General features: G+C 34.7%; 1 protein-coding gene and 1 long non-coding RNA gene across 3 annotated transcripts in view; one reads left to right on the top strand and one right to left on the bottom strand.

Annotated features, from left to right (window-relative positions):
• Positions 1–18,732, bottom strand: part of LOC102809486 (protein O-linked-mannose beta-1,2-N-acetylglucosaminyltransferase 1-like) — a 37,675-nt gene extending 18,943 nt beyond the window's left edge. Inside the window, exons 1-13 of the mRNA XM_085496941.1 lie at positions 18,597–18,732; positions 16,425–16,554; positions 15,049–15,138; positions 14,147–14,384; positions 13,615–13,679; positions 11,727–11,777; positions 10,512–10,726; positions 9,939–10,011; positions 7,852–8,020; positions 2,419–2,528; positions 1,904–1,994; positions 331–524; positions 101–193 (exon numbers count right to left, since the gene is read on the bottom strand). Coding sequence (XP_085353067.1) covers positions 101–193; positions 331–524; positions 1,904–1,994; positions 2,419–2,528; positions 7,852–8,020; positions 9,939–10,011; positions 10,512–10,726; positions 11,727–11,777; positions 13,615–13,679; positions 14,147–14,384; positions 15,049–15,138; positions 16,425–16,473 — 1,438 coding nt within the window. The 5' untranslated portion in view covers positions 16,474–16,554; positions 18,597–18,732. The remainder of the gene's footprint in view (positions 1–100; positions 194–330; positions 525–1,903; positions 1,995–2,418; positions 2,529–7,851; positions 8,021–9,938; positions 10,012–10,511; positions 10,727–11,726; positions 11,778–13,614; positions 13,680–14,146; positions 14,385–15,048; positions 15,139–16,424; positions 16,555–18,596) is intronic.
• A 1,198-nt stretch (positions 18,733–19,930) lies between these two features.
• On the top strand, positions 19,931–22,085 carry LOC144351889 (uncharacterized). Of its 2 annotated transcripts, none has more exons than XR_013420476.2 (4): positions 19,931–20,039; positions 20,724–20,913; positions 21,613–21,678; positions 21,795–22,085. It is a non-coding gene; the product is annotated as an uncharacterized LOC144351889 (long non-coding RNA). The 2 variants fall into 2 exon arrangements; XR_014928874.1 differs by having other exon boundaries at positions 19,951–20,330.
• Positions 22,086–26,476: the final 4,391 nt, after the last annotated feature.

Here is a 26,476-nt window from a genome sequence, read left to right as displayed (position 1 = left end):
GCTTTTATGTTTGATTTCACAAATAACATCTAGCTAGCTGTGGACAGAAAATGGTCTACTGATGTAAAATATGACGACAAAAAGTGAATATTCACCGTACCTGAACAAAAGTCACCATATCCTTCATACTGTTTACAAAAATCCCCTCGTTTGCCGTTTTTCAAAACTACATTCTGACCTCCAACAGACTCAACTGCAAAAAAACAAAACAAAAAAAACAAACAATCAATCTATAACAGACACACAGACATAGTTGCAGCATAAGTTCCCATGTCCTTACTGCAAGATAGCTAAATATGAAGTATTGATGCAAATGATCACAAGACTTACTTTTGAGAGGAACACACTCTTTAATGGTAGCATGAGCACCCCATCCTTGTCCAACCCTGTCATGAATTACTTCATATGGTGAAACACCCATTAAACCTTTCTGCCCAACCAAACTCCAGCTGTCCCGATAATCCAGACTATGTATATGAGAACTTCCAATACTTGCTAACTCATTTCTTGCATCATAAGTTATTCTACAATGAAAAAAAATTGCTATAAAATAAATCCATGAAAAAAAGCTAAATATAAAATAAAATTTCATTGATCTTGGAAATCCTTGATTTCCACTACAGACACACACACAGGCAAATAAGCTAAATGCTCCACTTATTTGATAAAAATAGTTTTGTGTCTGGCAACACCTCTATTGTGCTAGTTGCAAGGGCAAACCACGTATACTAGATGAGAACTTTTAGTATGCAAATCACACTCCATGGAGATGTATCTGACCAGAGTGCTCAATGAAATGGCTTTTTGATGATCAAAACGCATTGAGTACTTAAATTCCTATGTTGAATTCAATCATGAATATTTATACAATACAGTTCTGATATTAATTTACTAATTACCGTAAAATCTGTATTAGTAGCCCTATCCCTAATAGAAGCCGCACACATTCTTTTTGGACAATTGAGACCCAAAGATTCACCATTTCTTATATGTGTAGATGCTCAAATAAAAACCGCATCCCCTCTGTTGCATTGTACCATTTTAATAGAAGCCGCGGCTTTTAATACAAATTTCACGATTTTACAGTAGTTAAGATTTAAGTTCAATAATTTTAAAAATTTACCAGGATGCATGTTTTAAAGTGGCATACAAATCTTCAAAGTTATTGTCAATGTCAATCATAAATTAATTTTTAATCAAAGTACAAATCCAAATTGTTAGTGAGCATACCCTCATGCAGTGAGCCTACAACATGAGATTCATTAAATGAGTGTGGTACGGTAAATTTCATTTATTCTGAGCTATTGGGGAGAATTTGATAACCTGCAGACTCTAAAGGCTAAAAACTGACACTGAGATCACAGTTTGTGAGTGTGTATTCAAGACAATGTATATAATTTGTTCGCATTTACAATGCCGTGCATGAGTTCCAATTACCACAAGTTTATTCTATTTTGATTAAGAAATACTGTGGAATACTTTATTTTCGCTGGAATTAATTTTCGCTGAAAAGGCTTTTTTGGGCGGTGTGTATGGAATTTATTTTCACTGATTTTTGATGAGTTTAATGTGAAATATAGGAAAAAAAAGTATATTCGCTGGATTTTATTTTCACGAAATCATCCTTTCAGCGAAAATAGCGAAGATAAATTCCAAGCGAAAATAAAGTATTCTACAGTAAGTAATTTTTAGCCGAAATCTGAAACTAAAAAAATATTCAAATTAATAAAATTGTTGATAATAATTCAAGAAATATTTTGTAAAACCAACACTAACACATTCAATAACGTCGGGAGGGGGGGGGCATTCTATATTACAAATTTGTTTAATCCTAAAGGATTGTGGATCACTTTAAATTCAGTTGGTTAATCAACACTATGACATTTAACAGTCGTATATATACCTATGGGATGCTTCATCATAGGTAGTTGCAACCACAATCAATCCATCAGCAAGAGATTTGATGAACTCAACAAGTCTGATACTCTCTTTTTCTGAAAAAATCAAAATAAAAAAAATTAAGAATAATATTATATAGTACATGGATTAAATAGAAATATTGATCATAGTCAAATTGGGTCAGACAGATATTAGACAGGGAATCGACAAGCTGGTTTAGTCTCGAGGAATGTTTCACAGTTTGTTATTAAGTTGTTGCTTTCTCCCAGGTAGATATTCAAAAGTTTCAGCAAATATCTTGCATCATTATTGAGGCACAAAGAATAATCTTGTCCCAAAAGGTGTGTATCACACTGACAAAAAAGTAATGATGTAATTTTCCAGATTAAATATGAATCAAATAGATTTGAAGATTTCACTTTTATAAAACAGTATATATTGTACCCACTATATTTAAATAAGTATTTAATGAATCGCACTTTTAACAGAATTACAAATTCCATGTATATTGGTACATACCTGTCTCATATGTATCAAATGTCTTGGTGTTCATGATCTGTTTAGACTGGGGATCCATCACAACTATGTTTATTCCACGTCCTGGAATGTACTTATTACCACCTATAACGCTATAGAAGACAATAGTGCAGCATAATTTACATAATAGTGTCTATTGGTGTTACAACATAAATACTATAGAAGACAATAGTGCAGCATATTTAACATAATAGTGTCTATGGGTATTACAAGATGAATTCTATAGAAGACAATAGTGCAGCAAATTTACATAATAGTGTCTATTGGTGTTACAACATAAATACTATAGAAGACAATAGTGCAGCATATTTAACATAATAGTGTCTATGGGTATTACAAGATGAATTCTATAGAAGACAATAGTGCAGCAAATTTACATAATAGTGTCTATGGGTGTTACAAGGTAAATACTATAGAAGACAAGTAACCTGTAGAATGCTGTGTGGGTAATATTTTTATATTGATTTTTGCTGCATTTGCAGCAAATAGTTACCAAACAATGAGAAATCTATTGGATTAAATATACCTCTCAGGTGGCTTCACATGCATAGTTCAAGCCTGCCTAACCGGTGCTTATACCAGTATTTAGTTACAGATTCATGTTCCCAGTAATCGCAAGAAATTGACATGACAATAGAAATTCATGAAAGACTGGCACTCCCATGCAATTAACAGCGAGTTAAATTCTTGGGATTGAAACATATATTTTGAAGTCACTGATGTAGGCAATGAATAACTTAAAGTTGACATAAAGACGAGGTAGTTTATGATTTAATCAGTGCTCAACTAGAGGCTGAAATTATAATTAATTTGTTTATTTCGATTTCTCCTGAAGTCAAATAGAATACACTGGTGAAACACGATAGTACCCATGGGCAAAAGGATGTTTTGGGGTGTAGTTTACATTGTGTATGGAGTGGTAGGGTCGGGTGTAATTTGTTCATTTCCAACTCTTATGAAGTCACGTAGAATTTCACTTAATTTATTTTTGCTGACATGTTTTCAAGCATTACATGTGAATCCAATTTTCACTGTGCTGTGTCTCAATAGAGTGTGAGGGAAATGGCATTTTCACTGGAAAATTTTTTCAGGGGGAAAATGTTTTCAGTGATAATGAAGTATTATGACAGAACCCCATACCCTCCCCGTGGCTTTCATTGCGTATGGAAGTTATTTTCACGAGTGATGCGGTGTATCCTGCTGCCGTACTTTCACGAGCGAAGCCACTGGGAGTGTATGGGGTTCTGTTATTATTACATATGTCCCATATTTGATTATTTCATATTAAAGAAAGAACGTGCAACAAATCGGGATAGAAATTTAGGTCGGGGAACCCAATTGCCCATTAATATGCTCCAAGACAGTGCTGCGACCTAGCAACGCGTGTCAGTGTAGAACGCGTGTCACTGTACGTGTGAAAATAAAATAATCAGACGTCTAAACTTGAGTCATTGTCCGAATAAATACTGCTCAAATTGACTAAGTGTTCAAAACGTCATAAAAAAGACGCCGCCGACGATGCGCGTCGCACAATCTTTTTGCTAGCTGTCAAACAACTTGTCAAGTCAAAACATCTACGCGCCAAAGTGAAAAGGCTGATTTTACTGCGGGTCCAGGCTGCGGGTGGATGTTCAGAGAGCCCTTCAAGATTGATAAAACTCAGTTTCCAGGTGGTCAACATACATTAAGTTCTCCCAATCCTAATATTCTATGTGATGTACATCTAACATGCCAAAAATGAACGATTGGTGAACGATTTGAACCTGACAAAAATAGCAGAAAGAAATGTGTTTACAAAATAAAAATAGTGATTACTTGATTTAGATACCAGGAAGGGGAGGGGGTAAAAGAAAAGTTATATAACATTTTATTATTCAATAATTTATTAAAATACATAAGTTTGTCCAATTCCCTGTGATACAACACCTCAGACATAGCTCATTGTACTCGATTTGAGTGTGGGTACAAAGTTACTATTTGAATTTTTTATATCTTTTTTCATTAATGAGAAATTTGACCCCAAAGTTAGAGTAACTGTTTACCAGGAATGGCTTTTTAACTCTTCTGTGATTTTTTTTGGCTTGGCTGATTTTGTTCAAACTTGATAGGCAGATCGTACCATCACTAATTGGAAAAACAATCCTGACCCACCGCTACCATGGCAACAGCCAAAATCTGTTTTTTGAATACTTTGGCCCCAAATTTATTACCTCCTACCAGTCTTGTAATAGCAGTGGCCAAATGATCATGCCTTTTATTCTGGCTACGTTGCGCACTGGTAAAAGATCACTGGCGCCGACATTGTTACACTGTCAACGTAATCCCAATTGAACTTTGAATAAAATCTAAATGCTGCCTCCAATCTAGAAAATACTATCGCAAAACGGTTGGAAATAATACATTTAACGGCTGAATACGTCCTAGCAATAAAATAAAGTGACTTCTAAAGACTGAATGTTATTTTGCGAACCTCGTATAAGGTGCCTGGTTTTAGTTATAAACCGACGTTAGCTTCACGTTCATGTCCTACCATGGTAACAGCCGAAAACATATTGCTTGTTTTTTACCGGCTTGTTTTCATTGGCAACCGAAGTATTTTTATTTTGTAAATAAATGTTCGTCTGCCATTTTTATCCAGTTTAGCAACATTTTTTGCATATTAGGTGTACATCACATGGAATACTACGATTGACAGAACTTGGTGTATGTTGACTGAGTTTTATCATAGTACGAAGTACCAGGAGGTTTCTGCTGGCGACGTTGCGGCGTTACCCAGTTCCAAATAAAGATTACCAACGCCAAATGAGCAACATTTTAACCGGTAATCAAGATTCATTCAATCCACGGCTAGCAAGCAACATCAGAAGCGAAGTTGTAGCATGCAGTACTAGTAAGTCATCCCGTCAGTGGAGTACCACAGTAGCACGGCATGCTTGCCTTCAGCATTGTATTCAAATGAATCACGTGGTGTGTCGTTCTCGTTCAAACCCGGAATTCGATCAATAGGGGAGTTTCAGTAAAAAAAACACATTGCAAATCATGCAAGTTCAACATTTTCAAACCAATATACTAAAACAGGAATGCTCAGAGTGCAAAAGTATGATAGTTATTACTTTCCAGTATACACATCTCTGTTAATACTATCCCTCACATATTCTACTCCCAATTACTCCTGCGTATAATGGACTAGCCTTTTCATGTTGACATTCAGACTAAAATCATGTGACAGGCTGTTAAAATTGGCTGTTGCATACTCTTTCGCCGGTATGGGAAATGTGTTTAATTAGCTCTCATTCAAGCAACAATGCAGATTTCCCAGTGGGAGTGAAACTATTCGACTCTGCCATTAAAAAATAGGAGTGTTTTCAGCAAAAATCGAATAACCCTGGAATGCACACAAAATACTGAATTTCGGAACAAATCGTGCATTACTTACAGCAGCAGAATACCACAGAAATATCAGACGAAACATGAAAACACTATATATTGTATTTCGGCCTGAACCCTCTATATTGCAATTCAAGGAATTAACCCCTTATGTGCATCCATTTCCCACCTTGGTATCACCCACCTCTGAAAACAAACTCTTAATACCACGCTAATGAAGCGTTTGGTAAAAACATGGAATTTTTTAGTTCCATGGTAAAAACAATCCTGACCCACCGCTACCATGGCAACAGCCAAAGTCTTGTAATAGCAGTGCCCAAATGATCATGCCTTTTATTTTGGTTACGTTGCGCACTGGTAAGAGATCACCGGCGCCGACATTGTTACCACTGTCAACGGAATCCCAACGCAGCTTTGAACTTTGAATAAAATGTAAATGCTGCTTCCAATCTACAAAATACTATCGCAAAACGATTGGAAATTATACATTTAACGGCTGAATACGTCCTAACAATAAAATAAAGTGACTTCTAATGACTGCCATGTTATTTTGCAAACCTCGTATAAGGTGCCCGGTTTTAGTTATAAACAGACGTTAGCTTCACGTTCATGTCCCTTCCATGATAACAGCCGAAAACATATTGCTTGTTTTTTACCGGTTTTCATTGGCAACCGAAGTATTTTTATTTTGTAAACAAATTTTCGTCTGCTATTTTTATTCAGTTCAAATCGTTCAGCAACATTTTTGGCATATTAGGTGTACATCACATGGAATACTACGATTGAGAGAACTTGATGTATGTTGACTGATTTTTATCATAGTACGAAGTACCAGGAAGTTACTCAGTTCCAAATAAAGATTACCAACGTCAAATGAGCAACATTTGACTGGTAATCAAGATTCATGTAATCCATGGCTAACAAGCAACATCACAAGCGAAGTTGTAGCATGCAGTAAGTCATCCCGTCAGTGGAGTACCGCAGTAACACGGCATGTTTGCCATCAGCATTGTATTCAAACGAATCACGTGGTGTGCCGTTCTCGTTCAAACCCGGGATTCGATCAATAGGGGAGTCCCATTAAAAAAACATATTGCAAATCATGCAAGTTCAACATTTTCAAACCAATATACTAAAACAGAAATGCTCAGAGATGTAAATGAAGGATAGATATTACTTTTCACTATACACATCTCTGTTGATACTATTCCTCACATATTCTACTCCCAATTACTCCTGCGTAAAATGGACTAGCCTCTTCATGTTGACATTCAGACTAAAATCACGTGACAGGCTGTTAAAATTGGCTGTTGCATACTCTTTCGCCGGTCTGGAAAATGTGTTTAATTAACTCACATTCAAGCAACAATGCAGATTTCCCAGTGGGAGTGAGACTATTCAAACTCTGCCACTAAAACATAGGGGTGTTTTCAGCAAAAAACGAATAACCCTGGAATACACACAATAAACTGAATTTCGGAACAAATCGTGCATTACTTACAGCAGCAGAATACCACAGAAATATCAGACGAAACATGAAAACACTATATATTGTATTTCAGCCTGAACCCTCTATATTGCAATTCAAGGAATTAACCCCATATGTGCATCCATTTCCCACCTTGGTATCACCCACCCCTGAAAACAAACTCTTAATACCCGTTTGGTAACAATGGTACAGCATCATTTACATAATACGGTAGTGTCTATTGGTGTTACAACATGAATACTATAGAAGATAATAATGCAGCATAATTGACAAAATAGTGTCTATGCGTGTTACAGGGCAAAGGTGACATATATGAAGCGAGGACATAAAATATTGCATTTTTGTTCATTTGGACCAAATTGGACATAATTTTCCTGTAATCCCAAGATTTTTTTTAAATGTCCTATTATTTGGACATGTTGTCTTCATTTGATCTGTGTTACATGCTGCACAGCATTCTAAAATTCCGTCAATTCTATTTTTAGCAAATATAATGATAATCGTTACTATGGAATTATTTGATCACTGAGAAAACTTACATGTCCCCATCTATACAGACACTTGGTAGTACTTTCTGGTTACCAACATGAGATCCAGATATCACATTGAAAGCAATGGTGTCTTCAGGACATGATTCAGAGAAACCACACTTGCTTGTTGGAACAGACTCATCAATCGACCCATCAACTTTGTGTTGCTCTCTGCCAACTGTATAAAAAGTCAAGAACCGTAACATGAAACTCAGAGCGATATAGAATAGACTAGCAACGCCTATTGTTGCAGGTGTTATTACACCTGTAGGATGCTGGACAGACCTTGCTGGTAGTTTATCGACACATATTTGTGTCTAAAGTTTACCCTAAATTTCCGAACGCACTCTCATTTACCTGCTTTGTGTGTTTTTGTAATATCATTCTAATGCTGTATGCACAGGCTCATACTTTCATATCTAGTCGGAAATTAAACCTTTCGATCATCATCAGTCAATTTTTGGATGAGTTACAGCATTTTTAATATTTCCTACTTTCATCTACAATATTTATGAATACCGGTAATATTTCTCATTATTTTTCCCAGAATTTGCAAAACTTTTTCTATAAAGGTCAAATAGCAGTGTTGGTGTTGACAATGTTCCTTTGTGTGAAGGCTTCATAGTTTTAGTGGAGAATGCATTTGAATACTTGATATGCTCATGAACTAAGCGATTTAATATTCAGTAGGAAACCGATATTTTAATGAGGAAAAAATTGTAATTATCTCTATTCTTGTTTTTTGTATATTACAGAAACATGGAGAATAAACATAGAAATAACTTGCATATATTTTGTCGCATTTGTGAAGATTATTAAAAAGAAAAAAGAAAACGAACTATGACCCAAATAACATTACTCCCTATTTCATCTTGCACTACTAGTATATTTGATCATGATAAAATAATAAAGGACATCGCATTATTATGTTCTAGTTATGTTAGTTTTGATCAGTTGTTTATTGGATTAAAAAGTTAAGCCCAAAACAAACATGGCATGCATCTGACCAAAGGAAAAGCCGCGTTACTAGTCTATACCAGTGTTTGAAAAAAAGCAATGGTTCAAATGCAAAGCCAATAATTTCATTTGTTGGTTTGAGAACATTCGCTTAGAGTTCACAAAAATTAAATTTTCATAATTTGCTATTTTATTTCGTAATTTACTCAGATTCAAAAAGAGAAGAACTATTTTCTTTAAAATTTAAACCTGCATTCTCACAAATAAAATGAGCAAAAATGATGTTGTTTTCACAATAAAATAAGATATATTAAAAGTACTGTAAAATCTGTATTAGAAACTCCGGCTTCTATTAAAATGATACAATACAAGAGAGGGGATATGGCTTCTATTAGAGCATCTACACATATGAAGAATGGTGAATTTTTGGGTCTCAATTGTTCAAAAAGAATGGTTTCTATTAGGGATGCAACTTCTAATAAAGTTTTATGGTAGATACCCTGCCTATTTTTGCATTCATTTCAATTTGAGAATGCTACAGGTTCTTACTCGTATCTCTTTGACAAATTTATCTACAATGTTACTGACAAGTGAAAACAAACAAGGCCTCCTAACTCAGTTATAATAAGCTTTAGGAAGACCTCTTAAAATCATATTCTGCATAATGAAAATTGATGGTGTATATATTGTTCATTGGGTGGCACCTCAGAAATTTGAAAAGTAGAAATACAGTTTTAAATCATTCACACTGTCCAAGCAGTTTGCATCCTAAGAATAGATAAACATCTGCCATAGTTTTTTCTTTTTGAAAAATGAATGGTAGTAAACATTTTACATGAATTTTTGTATGCTGATAGGTAGCCAGACGTACTTCCATGGAAACATGTAATTTAGTTTATTTTTCTCATACCACGATTATTCTCAAAAATTTTGTGATAAAAATGAGGTATTTTCAACTGGTAAAAAGACAAAAATCACAAAATAATATTTTTTCAAGTTGGTGGTCACGTGTGAAAATTAGCATTTTACAAAAGATACACAATGGCAAACAATATGCATATGATATAGTTCAAGTGTGAATAAAACATAACTAAAAAAAACAATAAATTATTATATCTCACAGTCATATTGAAACATACCTGGTAAAGTTAAACAACCATGGATTGAAGTTTGCAGAGCCCATTCACTGACTTCACTGTTAAACAGTTCAATCTTTGGAGATATCGAAAAAATAAAAAATATTTTGAGTGACAATGTAAGTATATGCCTTATTTGCTCTATTAAAAAGCTCATCTTCAATAAAGGCACATTATGCGAGTCAAAAAACTAATGAACCATCTACTTCTTAAGCATATGCTCTTCAATTACATTCTTCTTTCCCCGAATCAATAATACTGTAAAATCTGTATTAGAAACCGCGGCTTCTATTAAAATGGTACAATGCAATAGATGGGATGCAGCTTCTATTAGAGCATCTACACATATGAGAAATGATGAATTTTTGGTTCTCAATTATTCAAAAAGGATGGGTGCGATTTCTATTAGAGATGCGGCTTCTAATATAGATTTTACGGTATTTGATATTACTTAATAACACACAAAAAATATGTGATGCCACTCACCGTACAGTCGCATCAATACTGTACAGCTTACAATCACTGTTTATAAATAACATACAAGCTAACATTAAAAAAAAAAATTGTAAGACTTACGTTCTCATAGGAAGATGAACCACTTATTCCCTTCTGCCCAATAAATACCCAGTTTCCCCTGAAGTTGAGATCGTCTATTTTTGTACTCCCAAAATCTTTCTTTAAAATTTCTCTTGTTTCAGCCGTTAGTTGACGTGCTGCATCATCAAAAGTGGCAACCATCAAAATATCGCCATTGCCGAGAGATTTCAACCACGCAATCATTTCACCATCATCTAAGATTAAGGAAATTAAAAAAAACAATCTTTATGAATAGGAGAAATCAGAAAATTGTTTATTTTTGGTGTTTTTTTTTCAATAAAATAAATTAGTATATAAATGGCGAAAGGCAGGCTACTGCGAAATAAACAAGAGACTTGTGAGCCTTGCAAGGGTTCTGTGAGCCTTGCAAGGCTATTAATAGTAATGAGCATTTTGATGATGTCACATATTTGATGGGCGGAGCATGTATACTATACTTATGAGTTTATATTCTTTTAAGATTGCCGAGAATAGTGATCACAAGCACGTCGATATTAACAAGCTTCACAACTGTCCCATTACCAAGAACTCTGGAATCCATATGTATTGTATGTTGGGTCAAAAATAAAGAAATCAGACACTCCTAGAAAACTGTTCAAAGCTGGCCAGAAGACGCTTGAATGTCAAACAATTGAGTTGTCAGTCGGTAATTTGATTGACCAACACTCACACAAACATCGCAACCAGAAGTGTACGCATCAATGACCTATTGTTAGTATTCTTGAAGTGATATACAGCCCAGTATCCTAGTAGTCTTGCAATGCCATTAATCACAAATCTCAAAGAATAATGTGGAATGCAAGCTTGCGTAATTTCAGTTTCGGCACGCTTTCTAATCAAGACGAGACTCCAATTTTGACCTTAAAGCTGATTGGTGGAAAATAACTGACCCTGTTAGTCAGTTCGTCATGCACTGAATCCAGATCAGTAACAATAATCACTGGTGTCACAAGAGTGCATCTACAAGAGTCACAAATCCCTTGTTTATGTCACAGTAACTTGGTTTTCGCCATTAACACATTCTCATGATATTTTATTTTATACAAAATACATCAAAAAATAAACAAGAGACTATATGCAAGTCCACTATTGCTGCTGTAATATAGCTGATATGAACTGACCAACAATACAAATATGACAAATATTGTAAATCAAAATCAAATCATGAAAATGAAATTATATTAACATACTAACCGAACATGTATAAATCAAAATTTCTTGCTTTCAGCACTTTGTTTGCTTCTTCTGAAAAATGATCACATAAAAACGACTTTTAACTAATAATTTAAAAAATTCAAAATGCTGTGAATGTTCAATAGTGGGATAACTGGTGCGTATCTCCAAGACGAATGACGAATGTGTCAGTTTTACAAAGAAAGCGACAGTAATTACCGATTGTCATGAGAAAGCAAAATCCATGCAATAGATGAGTTTAACGGTTTTCGTGCAAGAATGGAGGTTGATTCCTAGCTAAAATTGTCTATTATGTCAACAATTGCACATGAACCTCATAAAAAGAATCATGACATTTCATTGGACATTCTTCTTCTCTGTATTGTATTTGTTAAGTAAAGTGACTATACAATTTGGTAACAGGCTGTAAACTGAGAACAGACTTCTCAATCTAGAAGAGTGAACCAAGTGAGTATTGATCACCACATCCAGGAGGAGAATAACGCACTGGAGAGAAGCATTTATAACTAAGATGTCTGTTACTCAACTGCTAGGTCTGGAACTGAGTCTAAATACTCAAGAGATGTTCCATACAATGTATCAATATCATATTGCAAATAACTAAACTAAACGTCATAGCCTCAAATCATCACAGAGGCTAAAAACCACCAAGGGTAAACTATTTTATTCTCAGTTAGCGGAAGCCCATAAGTAATTTATTGAATAAACTGAAGCTGGTTCTAACTTGTCTTAGTCAGACAACAATTATTTGTATGTGAAATTCACAAATTTGGATTTTTTTAAAACTAAATATACATAGCACAGTATGGCTTTTTCAAACTTGTAACATGCATTTGTCTATTTATTGCATTTCTGTCTCTTTTATTGCATTCGCTTTGTCCATTTATTGTGTTTGATAAATGCACTTGCATCATACACTGCAACTGTTTTCACAATTAGGGGTATTTATGATATTAGTGAAGATAAAGTTTTGCAAAATTCCCTTACTTCCGTGTCACTGCTACCAAATTTGGAGATTTTCATGGCTCACAAAAAGTTGTCTCTCACAAAATTAAAGTGGTTTACAGTATTTTAACACGTTTTTTTTTTTTTTTTACTGCACCACACTGGGAATCAAACAGACTGGCTCATCCATAGTAATTATGTTTATTATAAGATCACTTCTTGCAGACTGGGCAGGGGAGGATCCAAAAAGTTAGATGTTTGGGTTTACCCCAGAGCAAGTTAAAATATGCGATACAAACATAATAGGGAAAAAAAGCAATAAAGAAACGACCCACAAGCAATCAATCTACAATGCCAATGTATGCGTGATCATATTGTGATAAATGCACTGTGCAAATGTATGGTTGTGCAAAATCAGTACTGTACATATCCATGTATGTATGATATAGTGAATTACAATTAAAAGTTTCAAATTAAAAGAGAAATTAAAAAACTAGAGACATAAACATTGTCAAAACACATGACACATCAACACATTGTCTACTGACATTGATTTTCCCATTTGTTTTGACTATCCATGGAGGTTTTTTTTTAGCAGGCAATACACGTTAATGATGTAGAACTAAATTTACAACCATGAATGAACACATAAAAAAGATGAAAGTATTGATAATATGTATTGAAGGTGGATTATTAAAGGAAAAGTCAAGCCAAACAACATAATGCTCCCAGGTGAAAGAACTATACAAATGTAGAAAAATGCAATCTCACTTTTCAATCTCTAGACATTCAAATTTTTATCACCACCACCACCTTGATTCTCCAGCAAAGGATTATGGGTAAAGTATGACATCACTGCTGTGAGATATTGAGCATTAGGATGTTAGCTAAAACAGTTTTGAGATTGTAAGTGGTGGGCAACAGACAATAACATGTGACTTACTGTCAACAACTATGAGGTTCATTCCTCTGCCAGCATAGAGCTCAGGGTTATCCCCACCTATAAAACTAAATAATGAAATGAACAAATGTGCATTTACACACAGTGCCATGGGATTGAAACTAAACAAAAATGAAACGAGAATAAAAACAGTTCTGAGTAAACAATGACTTTTAATGTTGAACATGTATTGATCGCCTCGCTCGATACTGTCTCAATGGCAACATTTCTGGTCACTAAATGATTCATGTCTCGATATGTGGAATGTGTGTAAAGTAGAATTGCATGGATATGAAGAATTAACAACCCCTTTGATCCATCCTCCAAAAATAGTATGAATAAAAAATTCTAAGAATCCGTACGGTAGTCGAATATTCACACTGATCAAACTCCACCCGACTGCTGAAAGTAAGGGATGTGATATTGATAACAAAAACTACCATATATATACGTAATCTGAGTAACTTATAGACTACCAATCAATCAAGCAATAAATAAATATCAGCACAAATAGAAAAACAATTATATTACTTACAATTTGCCATCAAGACATATTGTGGGCGTTCTCTCTTGGGATTCACCACTTATCAGATGAAACACTTTCTCTGTGCTTCTGCACATCTCGGTGATGCCGCATTTATTATTCGGAACACTAACAACGGGTGGAACAGGTAGTTTAACTGGTGCCGCCCCCGCATCCTCGTCACCACCAGCAACAGCAACTACATTCTCATCAGCAGGGTTATCGACCTTTTCCACCACATGTATTTTATCTAGTTCATGTTCAAAACAAAAAAACTTGAGTACCCCGGTACTATCATTGAAGTGATTTATTTTCACTTTGAATGTATTTTTGGATAATTCAGTGAAAATAAAATCCAGTGAATATACTGTAAAACATGTCTTTTTAGCTAGCATGTTATTTTAGCTAATATGTAATTTCGCTAATTCAAGATATCACTAATTTAAATAGTATATTCTCACAATGAGATTGTTGGCACTTTAGCTAAATTAAGATTCAGTTAATTCATGCATGAAGTCAAATTCGCTAAAATGGCATGTACGGGGTAGCTATTTAAACATTTTTTACAGTATCTGTTCTCTTATATTTTACATTCAACTTTTCTAAAATCAGTAAAAATAAATTCCATACAAAACACAAAAATTTCTATTGAGTAAAAAAAAAATAGTGTTTAACAAATTACACTCCTCACTCCATTAGATTTATTCTCTTTTTGGCATACATTTACCCCTACCAACCAAATTCTTACAAAAATATACAAAGCAATTCTCGTCTTGCCTCTCAATTCCTCTGCAGATGTTAATAATTATTTTTTACACAATGTTTTTATTTATAAATCTTGTACATGTAAACGGGATGGTCACAGCTGTCGGGCACAGTAGAAACCAATAAATATGAAATAAAAATTAACCAACCTGATATCTGATCTGCAGGATATGTACTGCTCTTGCCATGAATATAATATAACAGTACAAAAACAGAAAGCAGAGCAAGTAACTTAATCACTGAAATAAAACAAACGCACAATACAATCAAATTTAGTACCGATTACATTTCTCCAAATCAGCTTTTATTTAAAGCAATGGAATAATCACCTGCACATGCCCGATAATTGAGTCCTAAGTAATGATAACAATGCATACTAAAAAGCTCATGGATCGGCGCTTGTTGGTAAACAACGTCACGATACGGTCTTCTGCCGCATTTGCAGGTGACAAATCCCCCTTTTTGAATATATATATTTTTCTATCCACAGAATGAATCATAATATTATCTGAATAATGATTGAGTAGACAAATGTTAAAATTACAACAGCTGCAGAGTTGACTTCATCACATATTCTGCAGCTCCAAAATAAACTGATCATGAAAATCGCTATTTGTCTACTCTATCAGTTATTCTTAGCAGTGTTTGTTCTGACTTTAGCATTTTCAATCCTGAAAATCTGCACCCCTGGACACAACCACTCACTCTGGGGTTACTGGCTGTTAAAACTCAAATACAAAATACACTATAATTTTTCCAATTTTTTTGTTTTTTCCCACATAACTCATGTGTTAAATATGTTTGAATGCCATCCAGCATTGTTGTATGTATTAAAATTACAACTGATGACTGATGCCCTGTTCTGAATCATGCTGCAGATGATGCAGATAGATAACTTGAATTAATCAAAGAAAGGACACTTATTATCAGTACTATTATAGTATAATATTTTGCAGAACAAATTTAAATGATGCCACAGATAAAGATAAAAAGACATTCATGTTTTGTGCATCTATATGTGCACAGCGACTGATTGGCAAAAACCTGGTGTTCGTGTGAAAAAATAACGTCACAGTGCAAGAACTGGTCGTCAGCATCCAACGATAAAATAACAGTGTTGTGCCATGCTGTTGCTATTAAATATACATGTTATGATGTATGTGTTTCTGTTAATAATACAACCTGTGGGAAAAGTTGTCACAGCAGATTGCGAGATAGTGCTGCTCAGTGAGAGATATTTGTTATTGGGTGTGATTGCCTATAATTACAGGTTAACTCTTTAAAAAATGTCATGATTTTTCCTGCTGAAGTTTTACTCCCATATTTTGCACATTTTTATGTATTTTTCAATAATTTGTTTTTAAAATTAACATAATTTGGCCATTAGCTAAATGTCTTGATCAAATTATTCGTGGAAAAATATAGAAAGATTGAATTATGTTTCTTTTGTGAAAGATGAAAATAGTTGGCAAAAGAATCCACACATCCAAGTTAGGCCAATTCATAATATAATAAATCTACTTACCTGTTACACTGCTTCTACGTCTCCCACACAAACACATTTTTAAAATCATCTTGTAAATATTGTTTTATATAAAATGACTATATACAAAAATGATCACTGTATATTGAAAGCTTCATTTATGTACAGGACTCTGTTGAGAAAAAAAAAAACACATGTGGCAAAACACATCACCTGTATGTACTATAATTACCAGTATTTTCTCTTTTGGAAGCACATGTATTCAATGTGTATGCAGGATCAATTAAAATTGAACCTATTTTGACCATGGACATTCCTATCATTTAAGTAAGCACATAGAAAAGGAATATTGTATTTGCTCTATTATAATATATATTAGTAATTTAATATTTTATTGAAACAATACTGCCACAGAAAGGTACAGAATTGTCAAGAACTAAAACATACAAAATACAACATGACTAGAAATGATACGCAACAAGAAAAGATTTTTAAAAATTAATTTTAGTTTTGTTTATATAGACTTGGTTCATTGGGTTCAGTCTTGGAAGTTTCTCTCTCACAAATAAACATTTTTCTTTGCTACATGATAATAAAAAATGTTTTATTTGAAATAAAGATTGCGAAGAATTTGTTATTTTTCATCAAAAAAGTAAAATTTTGAAAAGGAAATTTCTTTGCTCTTCATATTTTCTACATGACGTAACAGAGTACGTCTCATCTTCAATTTTCATAGCAGTACAAAACTTTTGATGCAAATTATTTTGTCAGTCAGTGTTTTAGGTTTTGTGTGTCTACCCATTTCAATTTTGAGACAGTGATTGCCGAGTCTGAATTTACAATAAACCATTCTATCAGTTCAATGCTCTTCTTATCAACTAATCAATCTTCCAATCTGAATATTTTTTTAAAACCTCTGTATGTTCTCACTTTATTTTTTTCTCTGAAATTATTCTTACTGTCATCATGGATATCATACATATTTTCAAAATATTTATTTGTCAAATATTTTTGATTGAGTTTCCATAATTATTTATTCAGTATTATCGGTAATAATTCCTGATTGGTTGATATTAGCAAGTTCAGTTTCCACTTCCTTGTGCCATGTACTGTTAATTTTCTTGTTTAAATCTGCAGTTTTTTCAAGAAGGATGTTATTTGTATTCATTATGTGATCGTAACATTTGATCATTGTCTCTTGTTGAATATATCCAATGGCTATTTGCCGAGTTGTCTGTAAATGCCCATTTTGGGAGTAGCTTAGGTGTACATCCTTGATGGCAAATTTGTAATTACTTTCATCTTCCCAGATATTGCTGCCATAAACTAATATTGGTTGAATCAGCTTATCAAATAGTATTAGTAGTATATGCGCTTATATACATTACATGTGCGTTTCTGTAGCAAAGATTTTAATAATTCAGTAGACAAAAATGACAATTTCTGTTCATATGTGCTTTTATTGAAAATGTGGTTCTAAAAGTGGGAATACAGTAGAGCAAATATAATATTTTACAGTCAGCTAATTCAATCATATGGTAAATGGATTCAATTGCAATATGTTATTAATAGTTATCAAAGTAAATCTCTGATGCAAATACCATATGGCACTGTGGTTTTCATGCATCTATTATTTTAAAAACCTTACAGTGTTATAAAAATGCATTAAAGTGTGATATCAATGGTTTACTTTTTTACACATAGTTGGAGATGACCATAAACATATTGTATCTCTATGTTCTGCATCTCTTATTTTCAATAATTTATTTATAGTCACGAGTTTAGAGGGAACACTTAACATGTAAACCTAAGAATTACTGTGAAAGCACGTCGAAAACTAGTATTTAGCTAGTCTGTAATTTCGTTAATTCAAGGGACAGTACTATTTGCATAGTGTGCACTATTTGTGGTGTTTTCCTTCTACCATGGAGCTATGTCAACAGCTTAAAACAGGCTTAAATAGTGTCCTTTCTCCTTCCCTTTCTAGCTTCATGCCTTTACCTTGTATCGCCGTCTATTACTCGGTCCGTGTGCCATAACAATATGCAATGCACATAGCAATATATTGTACACAGCGAAACAGTGTACACTCAGTCCAGTCACGGAAGTTGGAGTGTTAATACCCATGTACGTAAGTTGAATGGGACATTCATAGGCGTTGGTGTGTAATAGAATAATAACTAACTTGGTGACGGGGTAAATAGAAATACCAACCTGACAATGTGCACATGTCTTGAAGTTTCCTGGTATAATCATAGTGAAATACGCATAAATCGTGCGTAACGTTTAACACAAAAGTATGCCGCATACAGGACTGATCAATACCTTAGACGTGTACTGTAACTTTGCACTGATGCCCTGCACTGATGGAACAGTTGGCTGCTGATGAAATTTACAGTTAACATGTAAACCTAAGAATTACTGTGAAAGCACGTCGAAAACTAGTATTTAGCTAGTCTGTAATTTCGTTAATTCAAGGGACAGTACTATTTGCATAGTGTGCACTATTTGTGGTGTTTTCCTTCTACCATGGAGCTATGTCAACAGCTTAAAACAGGCTTAAATAGTGTCCTTTCTCCTTCCCTTTCTAGCTTCATGCCTTTACCTTGTATCGCCGTCTATTACTCGGTCCGTGTGCCATAACAATATGCAATGCACATAGCAATATATTGTACACAGCGAAACAGTGTACACTCAGTCCAGTCACGGAAGTTGGAGTGTTAATACCCATGTACGTAAGTTGAATGGGACATTCATAGGCGTTGGTGTGTAATAGAATAATAACTAACTTGGTGACGGGGTAAATAGAAATACCAACCTGACAATGTGCACATGTCTTGAAGTTTCCTGGTATAATCATAGTGAAATACGCATAAATCGTGCGTAACGTTTAACACAAAAGTATGCCGCATACAGGACTGATCAATACCTTAGACGTGTACTGTAACTTTGCACTGATGCCCTGCACTGATGGAACAGTTGGCTGCTGATGAAATTTACAGTTGACTTTCGGATTCCTCTATTGATTCTGAGTCGGGAGAATCGTATTTCCTTATACCAGAGAATTTCTTGTTTGTACAAAACAAATAATATTTAATGTGAAGCCAAGAAAAAGATAACTGATAACAGTTGATTCCTCTTCCAGTCATAAATGTGTTGCCCACAAATTTTAACCGAATCCGAGTAATACCTAACCCGAATCATAGGCTAACATCGAGTTATTTACATCTAGGGTGTTTGTTTGTTTGCAATTTCTGAATATCGAGCGGTGGCGCGATTTTGTTAGTACTTGTATATTAATACGGTTTGTTGCAAATTATTTTCATTAATTCTTAATGTGTGTAATTTACTACGTAAAATTGCATTTATGAAATGTACGCTGCGTTAATATTATGTTAATTTATTTCTAATCGATATTATGTACATATTGCAACAAAAGGAGGTTGTTAAATGTATCAACCCCCATTTCGAATTTACTGTGTTAGTCTCACTGGTGTGTTCATGACAACGTTCAGTTCGTACAAACAACGTTTCATCACTCCCTTGTAGGTTTCGTGAAGAGAGGATACGCGCATCTGGTGCTCTGAACAACTACTAGTAAATCATCGTCCCAAGTCATGTTACTGGAGCAAAATCACCTGGAAGAGTTTACTAAAGGTAATATCAAAAGTATGTTACGGATAACTACCACCGACGAAAGTGTTTGTTCACGATCTAACGCATATTTTCCAGCCAGAGCGCCAGTGACAAAAATGGCCGACAGGTCGGACCACTGTCGCCGACTTCCATATGGCAGCAACCGACACAGAACAAATTGCATAAAAATGCGTAATCTGAAGCAAACTTTCCCCGTAGTTAAACACCGATCGGACCGGACGAAAGGAATTCATATACCAGCGCCTCACAACACTACTGAATTTATAGCGAACGATTATTTCTTGAGAAACGGTATGTTTGACTTTGTGTGGAATGATAAATTTGCCGAAAACTGTAACACTAACGGTACAAATGAACTTGTTGCTTCATGCACAGAGAAGAAAACAAACTTAATATCCTTTCCATGCATGACGGCCGATACTGAGGATTTTGTCAGGAGGGATTTTGAACGAGTTTTCGAAGATGCACAACAGGAAGAACAAATTTGCTGATGTAAAACGACGACTAGACGTTTTCGTGCTAATTTAAATACCGAACAATCTACTATTAAAATGGCGGACGGAAGGTGCACGCCTCGCGGTTTATATTTACATTTACAGTGACGAATGGTGAAGCGTTGATAGTGGTTGACAATATTATTTTTCTTTCGTACACATGTTTGATGCATTTTATTTTTCATTTCAGACGTCAGGATTGGCACCGGCTGATATTTCATGACTGAATTATCTTCTGGGCAGTACTTGACGTCACCTCTGTGGAATGTGGGCATGTTACGAACAGCATTGCTGCTTTCATGGAGAAAGACATCTTGCTGATGTACCCCGAAAGTCCCCCACTCCATTGTCACACTGAAAAGTAAAGCCCCTCTATGCTTGTAAGTTCTTATACATTATTACAATGTACATATTGTAAAAAAAAAAGCCTTTTTTATTTGTTTCAGTAGCTGACACAGCCTATTTGTAATTTTTAAAACCTGTTTTTTCTTATTCCACATTTAACAAATGTTATACTAGTCTCAATATAGATTATTAATGACTTTTGTGTCTCATTTTATGACATTAAATAGAAAAAAAAGTAAAATGTATATCTGAAACCTGCACCTTTTCTTTGTACATGTATTAAACTGTTGGCAACAGCTGTTCCATTAATAAGGCTCCAGCTATGTTATCTGGTCAAATTACAATTGTAAAGTAATTGTGGTTCCCCCATAATACAAATGTACAGTACTGGTATGTGCATTCATGTACTACTAGGTAATGATACTAAGGTACATTATTGGTAAATTGGTGAAAATCGTGGTAATAGTGTACAAATGAAATAGAGCTTAAAGTTTGGATTGCTAGGACATTAGAGTCTTACAGACTTTCTTCAAGACAAGACCGGAACTTGAGACAAATGATCTACAAGCTAATTTTAGTAGTAAAATGAAAACTGATCAAGTAATTGTGAAATGGTTACTCAGTGTATAGACTATAACTTGGTGTGTGTGTGTGTGTACGACTGCATTAGAGATATACCGGTAACTGAATACTGTTTATATATGCATGTCAGTCACTCTGTCACTTTTTTTCAGTGGGGAAACACTGCAGATAATGTGAATTATCCAGAGTGATCTGCAGTTTTAAAGAGTTAAGCAAGAGTAAGTAAACTCTTTGTTTTGCATCCAGTTCTTGTACTTGGTCATGCATTCAAGATCACAAGTGTCTGTTCATGTTGAGTGCGATAGCTTCATTTTGTTTCCTATTCTGTTGCCAGAATAATTACAGATATTCTGAAGTGGCAAGATGAGTCATGTGAAGACATCCAACAACATCTAGTGCAGCCAGTGCTTCCTGTTTTGTCACCATGGTGTTGATATGGTTAGAAGATCATGCTGCACATCCAACAATTTAGAGACTTACAATCAATGTTTTGTAAAACAGCTTCTTTTCATTTAGATAAGTTATACACCTAAACCATTGTAAAATGCTGAATGAGGAAAGTGAATTTTCAGACTGTTGTTTTTCTGTATTCCAGTGAAAGTATTGCATCTTACCACAAAAATCCTATTGATTACGATCTAAAAAAAATGGACTTCTATTCTAACAGGAATTCAATTCACTTTTATCATGCAACGACTATTGCTGACTGTGTTCAAAATCTCACTTCTGCATTTATGGACTGTATCTGTGTACATCATTTCAGTGGACCTGGTAGCCAGGCTTGGGAATCATATTAGTCGGCAATGGTCGCTGCACAGTAAAAGTGCATTTTTAGCTCATGTACAGGTGGTTATATTTTGAGGGTGCAGTCAACTTATATTTGAAGCTAACACCATTGCAGTATTGACTCACTTTAAAGTACCATTGTTGCTGAATTTCACAATCTTTAAGTGCTCTCTTTTTGCAGCGTTGTGCGAATACATTTGTAATCATTCCCAGTAAGCAAGAAGTTACTGGTTGAAAATTGTTTTGAAAATGTGAAGGTGTATATAAACGAGTCTCTCCAGTTAAATAAAATTATTACTCAAACACTGAATGATATTCTGTGACCTTTCTTTAACAACTCCCAGTTCACAACACGTTTTGTAATTGTGCTCAGATTTGATCTAACCCAACAGCCAATCCTCAGATGTACACACTAAAAGTTAAGCCGGTGTTGCAAGTATGAAACTTGGTTAGTGATGAGTGTGTAGAGCCTATTGTCTGGGAGCAAAATATTTCTTCTTTTCCAGGAAATGTTCAGGATAATATATACGGTGTAATAAAATGCCAGATTGATTACCCTGGGCTCTGCCTAAGTAACCATACCAACAGGAGTACAGGTATTTGGCAACATTTTTTGGAGAGCTGCTCAGCATTAGAGTATAGTAAGTACCCACACTTTGGTTGAATAAAGCTTGGTTATAAATATAATAGAGGCAATTAACAATTTTAATACCGGATATGCAAAATGGCTATAATGCTAAGCTGTTTTGCTGTGAAGGACATAGCAATATTGCAGTGTTGCTCGTTATCCCTGCAGATTTTGTGGGGACTTGTATTTTGCTTTAAAGTAAACTGCCATGAAGTTGATCAGTATTACCGGTATTGTTCCGAACAGCAACAATGCCAGCTATGTTGCCGATTGGTTTGCGATCCTTACATTAGTTGAAACGTTAGGGTGTGCATTTACAAGCATTGTGCCATGCATGTGTTCACCTTTCAGACTGGCAGTACACTATTTGTTTGGATGACTGTCATTTATCATATACTGTGGAATAGTGGTACTTTATTTTCGCTGAAAAGGCTTTTTGGGCGTTTTGTATGGAGTTTATTTTCACTGATTTTTGATGAGTTTAATGTGAAATATAGGAAAAAAAAGTATATTCACTGGATTTTATTTTCACGGAATCATTCTTTCAGCGAAAATAAATTCCAAGTGAAAATAAAGTATTATACAGTATCAATCGACATGATTGAGATAAATGGAAAGGTGATTACATTGTGATCTTCTATTTGTATTTAACATTTTAAGTTTGACGTCTCCTGTTCAGCTTGGTTTGACCCAACTTGTTCTAATCATGTAATGATCTCCTTGCGCACATGGTAAACCATTCAGCAATGTTGCTATTTTGGTGTTGAGAACATGCCGGTGACAGTTACAACCCCCCTGGTTGCTTACTATCAACTTGTACACTAAGGCAATTCAATAAATAAACTTTACTTGAATGTCTTTTAAATGATATACAAAAGATAATTTGAAAGAAATTATTGAAGCAGTCTATCATCAGTGAACTGAGGCAATGAATGCAGTTAAGAAGCTGCAACTTCTTCTCAAGGTCTCGCAATTAGCAACAGTTTTGCAGTGCTGTCAAAAGTAGAGTAATTTTTTTTTTTGGCCATAATAAAAAAAAAAAAATTAAAAAATGCGAGCAGGACTGATCAAGGAATATTTGTACCTGGACCAATGTTAACATGTCAGCAAAGTGGCTGAAATACTGGTATGGAACTAAATTTAAGATTGCCTAGCATTTAACAGAGCATACCCTCTAGTTATTCCTCTGATGGACCCTGCTTTTGACGATTGGCAGCTAGCATGTTTTTAAAAAAAAAATAGGTTATCTTGGAAATCCTTTGTTACCGGTATCGTTCAAATTTTGCACAAACATTATACAGGTTGGGATATGGCCGACTGGCAGCCATCTTGTTTTTTGAAAATGTGGTATCTTAGTTTTGTCAGTTTTTGTTCAAATTTATTACATACATTACACAATGTTGAGATGCATTTCTATGATGATTCATTTCACAGCCGTATCAAAATCGCTTTTCAAATGTGTAATGTGCAAATTAAGTGATGAATGGCAAGATTTCCTTCTGAGATGCAAATTAAGACTATTGGTGTAAGTAAGCTTGACTGGGTTGTATTTTCTAAAACATGCATTGTATGTTAGTCACTTGGTACACATACTTGTTTGACTTGTACTTTGATCTCATCAAATTGTTAAGTGTCTTAATTCCCTGCCATTAAACGTCACTGAGGTCACGTCTGTTTTCTTCATGGCATTTTTAAAAATACAGGGGTACATTCTTATAAAAGCACAACTACCGGTAATATAAAGCCAATATTTATATAATAATAATAATACAACCAGAAAAACCAAATGTCATCGTAGTGCTACTCAACAAGTCGCTGTTAGGATTTTAGCAAACTGAAGTGTAGTATCCAAAATGAAGAAAACAACACTTTTTTGAATCTGTTTATCTTTTTTACCAATCGGTCACTTTGTATGCTTTGATTAACAATGTACATGCATGATTTCGGCACGAGCCCAGTGGGTTCCAACTAGTATGAACGCAACTGTTTTAATCCCTCTTCGAACACAAAAGATAAAAAATGTTGGCATCTGCCGAGATCCCTTAACGTGAACGTAGCAATTGCCATGAAAAAATTATACGATATATTATTTCTGTTGAACAGTCTTTTTGCTGATTTTAGGAGACTTCCTCTTTCAGGTGTTTATATTTGACAAACATATGAGCCACCTACTTGGGCTTGTTGAGGTTATGCCTGACAATCATGAATAATAATGAAGAAGTACTTACAGAGCATACCATGAGTAAACAGAAACTCAGTACACTTGTGAAAACCATGCATTTTTCATTAACAAAATATGTATGACAGTACATATAGAGCAAAAGTGTTTTTTTTTTATTTGATTTTCATAACAAGTAACCCAATGGTCGAAATAGCTCAGCTGTTTCAGCAGAGCCTTGCAACAATTAGGGCATGCATAGCCAAATAAATATCATAGTGGGGGGACACAAATGACCTTGTTTACATTCAATTATAAGGGACAACGTCAAATGATCGATGTCGGATAAAAAACTTAATTCGTTTAGTTTTTTTCCAAACCCCCCCCCCCCCCCACTGAAACTTAATTGATAAATATTGGTCATGGCGTCAGACTACATTCACCATTAAATACAAATTGATAATCGGACAGTAGTATTGCATAGCAGTTGGTTGTCGGGTGGGTGTAAAAAGATTTTACAAATGCACCTCACTTGACGCACAGATTTACACTCGAACCAACCCATTTTTCTGTTTTTTTTTTCCTTTTCGGTTATTTCTGTCCGTGATTGGATAGAAAAAAAACGAACTACAAATACTCCAAGATTTTTTTGGACTTCATTAAAAAATAAAATCGTTTTTGTAGGATGGAAACTTTTTGAGGTCAAAACCCCCCACCCCCAATGGCATAAAGAGAACTAATCTAATACATGTAGTGGTCCATCCAAGGTACACGTATACCAAGTATATACAAATATTCGCAAAAATTAGAGAATCACAAAACTAACGAATCACTCAACATACCCACATAACAAATTGCAATTGAGTTGGTAGTTTTAACGAAGTCAAAATTAGAATTGACTACAGACAAACGCCTATATTAACAGCTCTGTGGTGTCATCTTTTATGACTGCAGAGATAAAAAAAACTATCTTAGTACAACATGAAAATTGCATAACACTGGTAAAAAACAAAATGGCCACCAGTCCGCCATTTATAATCGAATCACGAAAAAAATGACGTGCATCAGTAACCCACCATGACTGATGTCAAACCCAAGTTTGAATGAAATCGGTCAAGGCACGTCCAAGAAACAGTTGATGACATGTCCAAGTGTTGATTTATGGTGTTTTGGGTGGAAAAAATGTCAACCCAAACAAAAAAATAAATTGATGTGCACATGTCTCCCATCATGACTTGTTTTTGTACCAGCTTTGAAGAAAATCTGTCCAGGTGTTTCTGAGAAATGACGACTGACGCACAACGACAGAACCCAAAACATAAGACTAATAATTCCATATTTCTTAAGTGAACTGCTCTGCTGATATCTTAAGTTATATACAAGTTGTATTGTCAGCAAAATTTTATTTGAACCCTTCGTCAAGTAATTATGTGTACTGCAAGTG

Source organism: Saccoglossus kowalevskii, chromosome 3 (genome assembly GCF_978046115.1).
Source record: "Saccoglossus kowalevskii chromosome 3, keSacKowa6.1, whole genome shotgun sequence".
NCBI lineage: Eukaryota > Metazoa > Hemichordata > Enteropneusta > Harrimaniidae > Saccoglossus > Saccoglossus kowalevskii.
The sequence above is the reverse complement of the archived record's forward strand: the minus strand, read 5'-3'. Positions and strand labels throughout refer to the sequence as shown.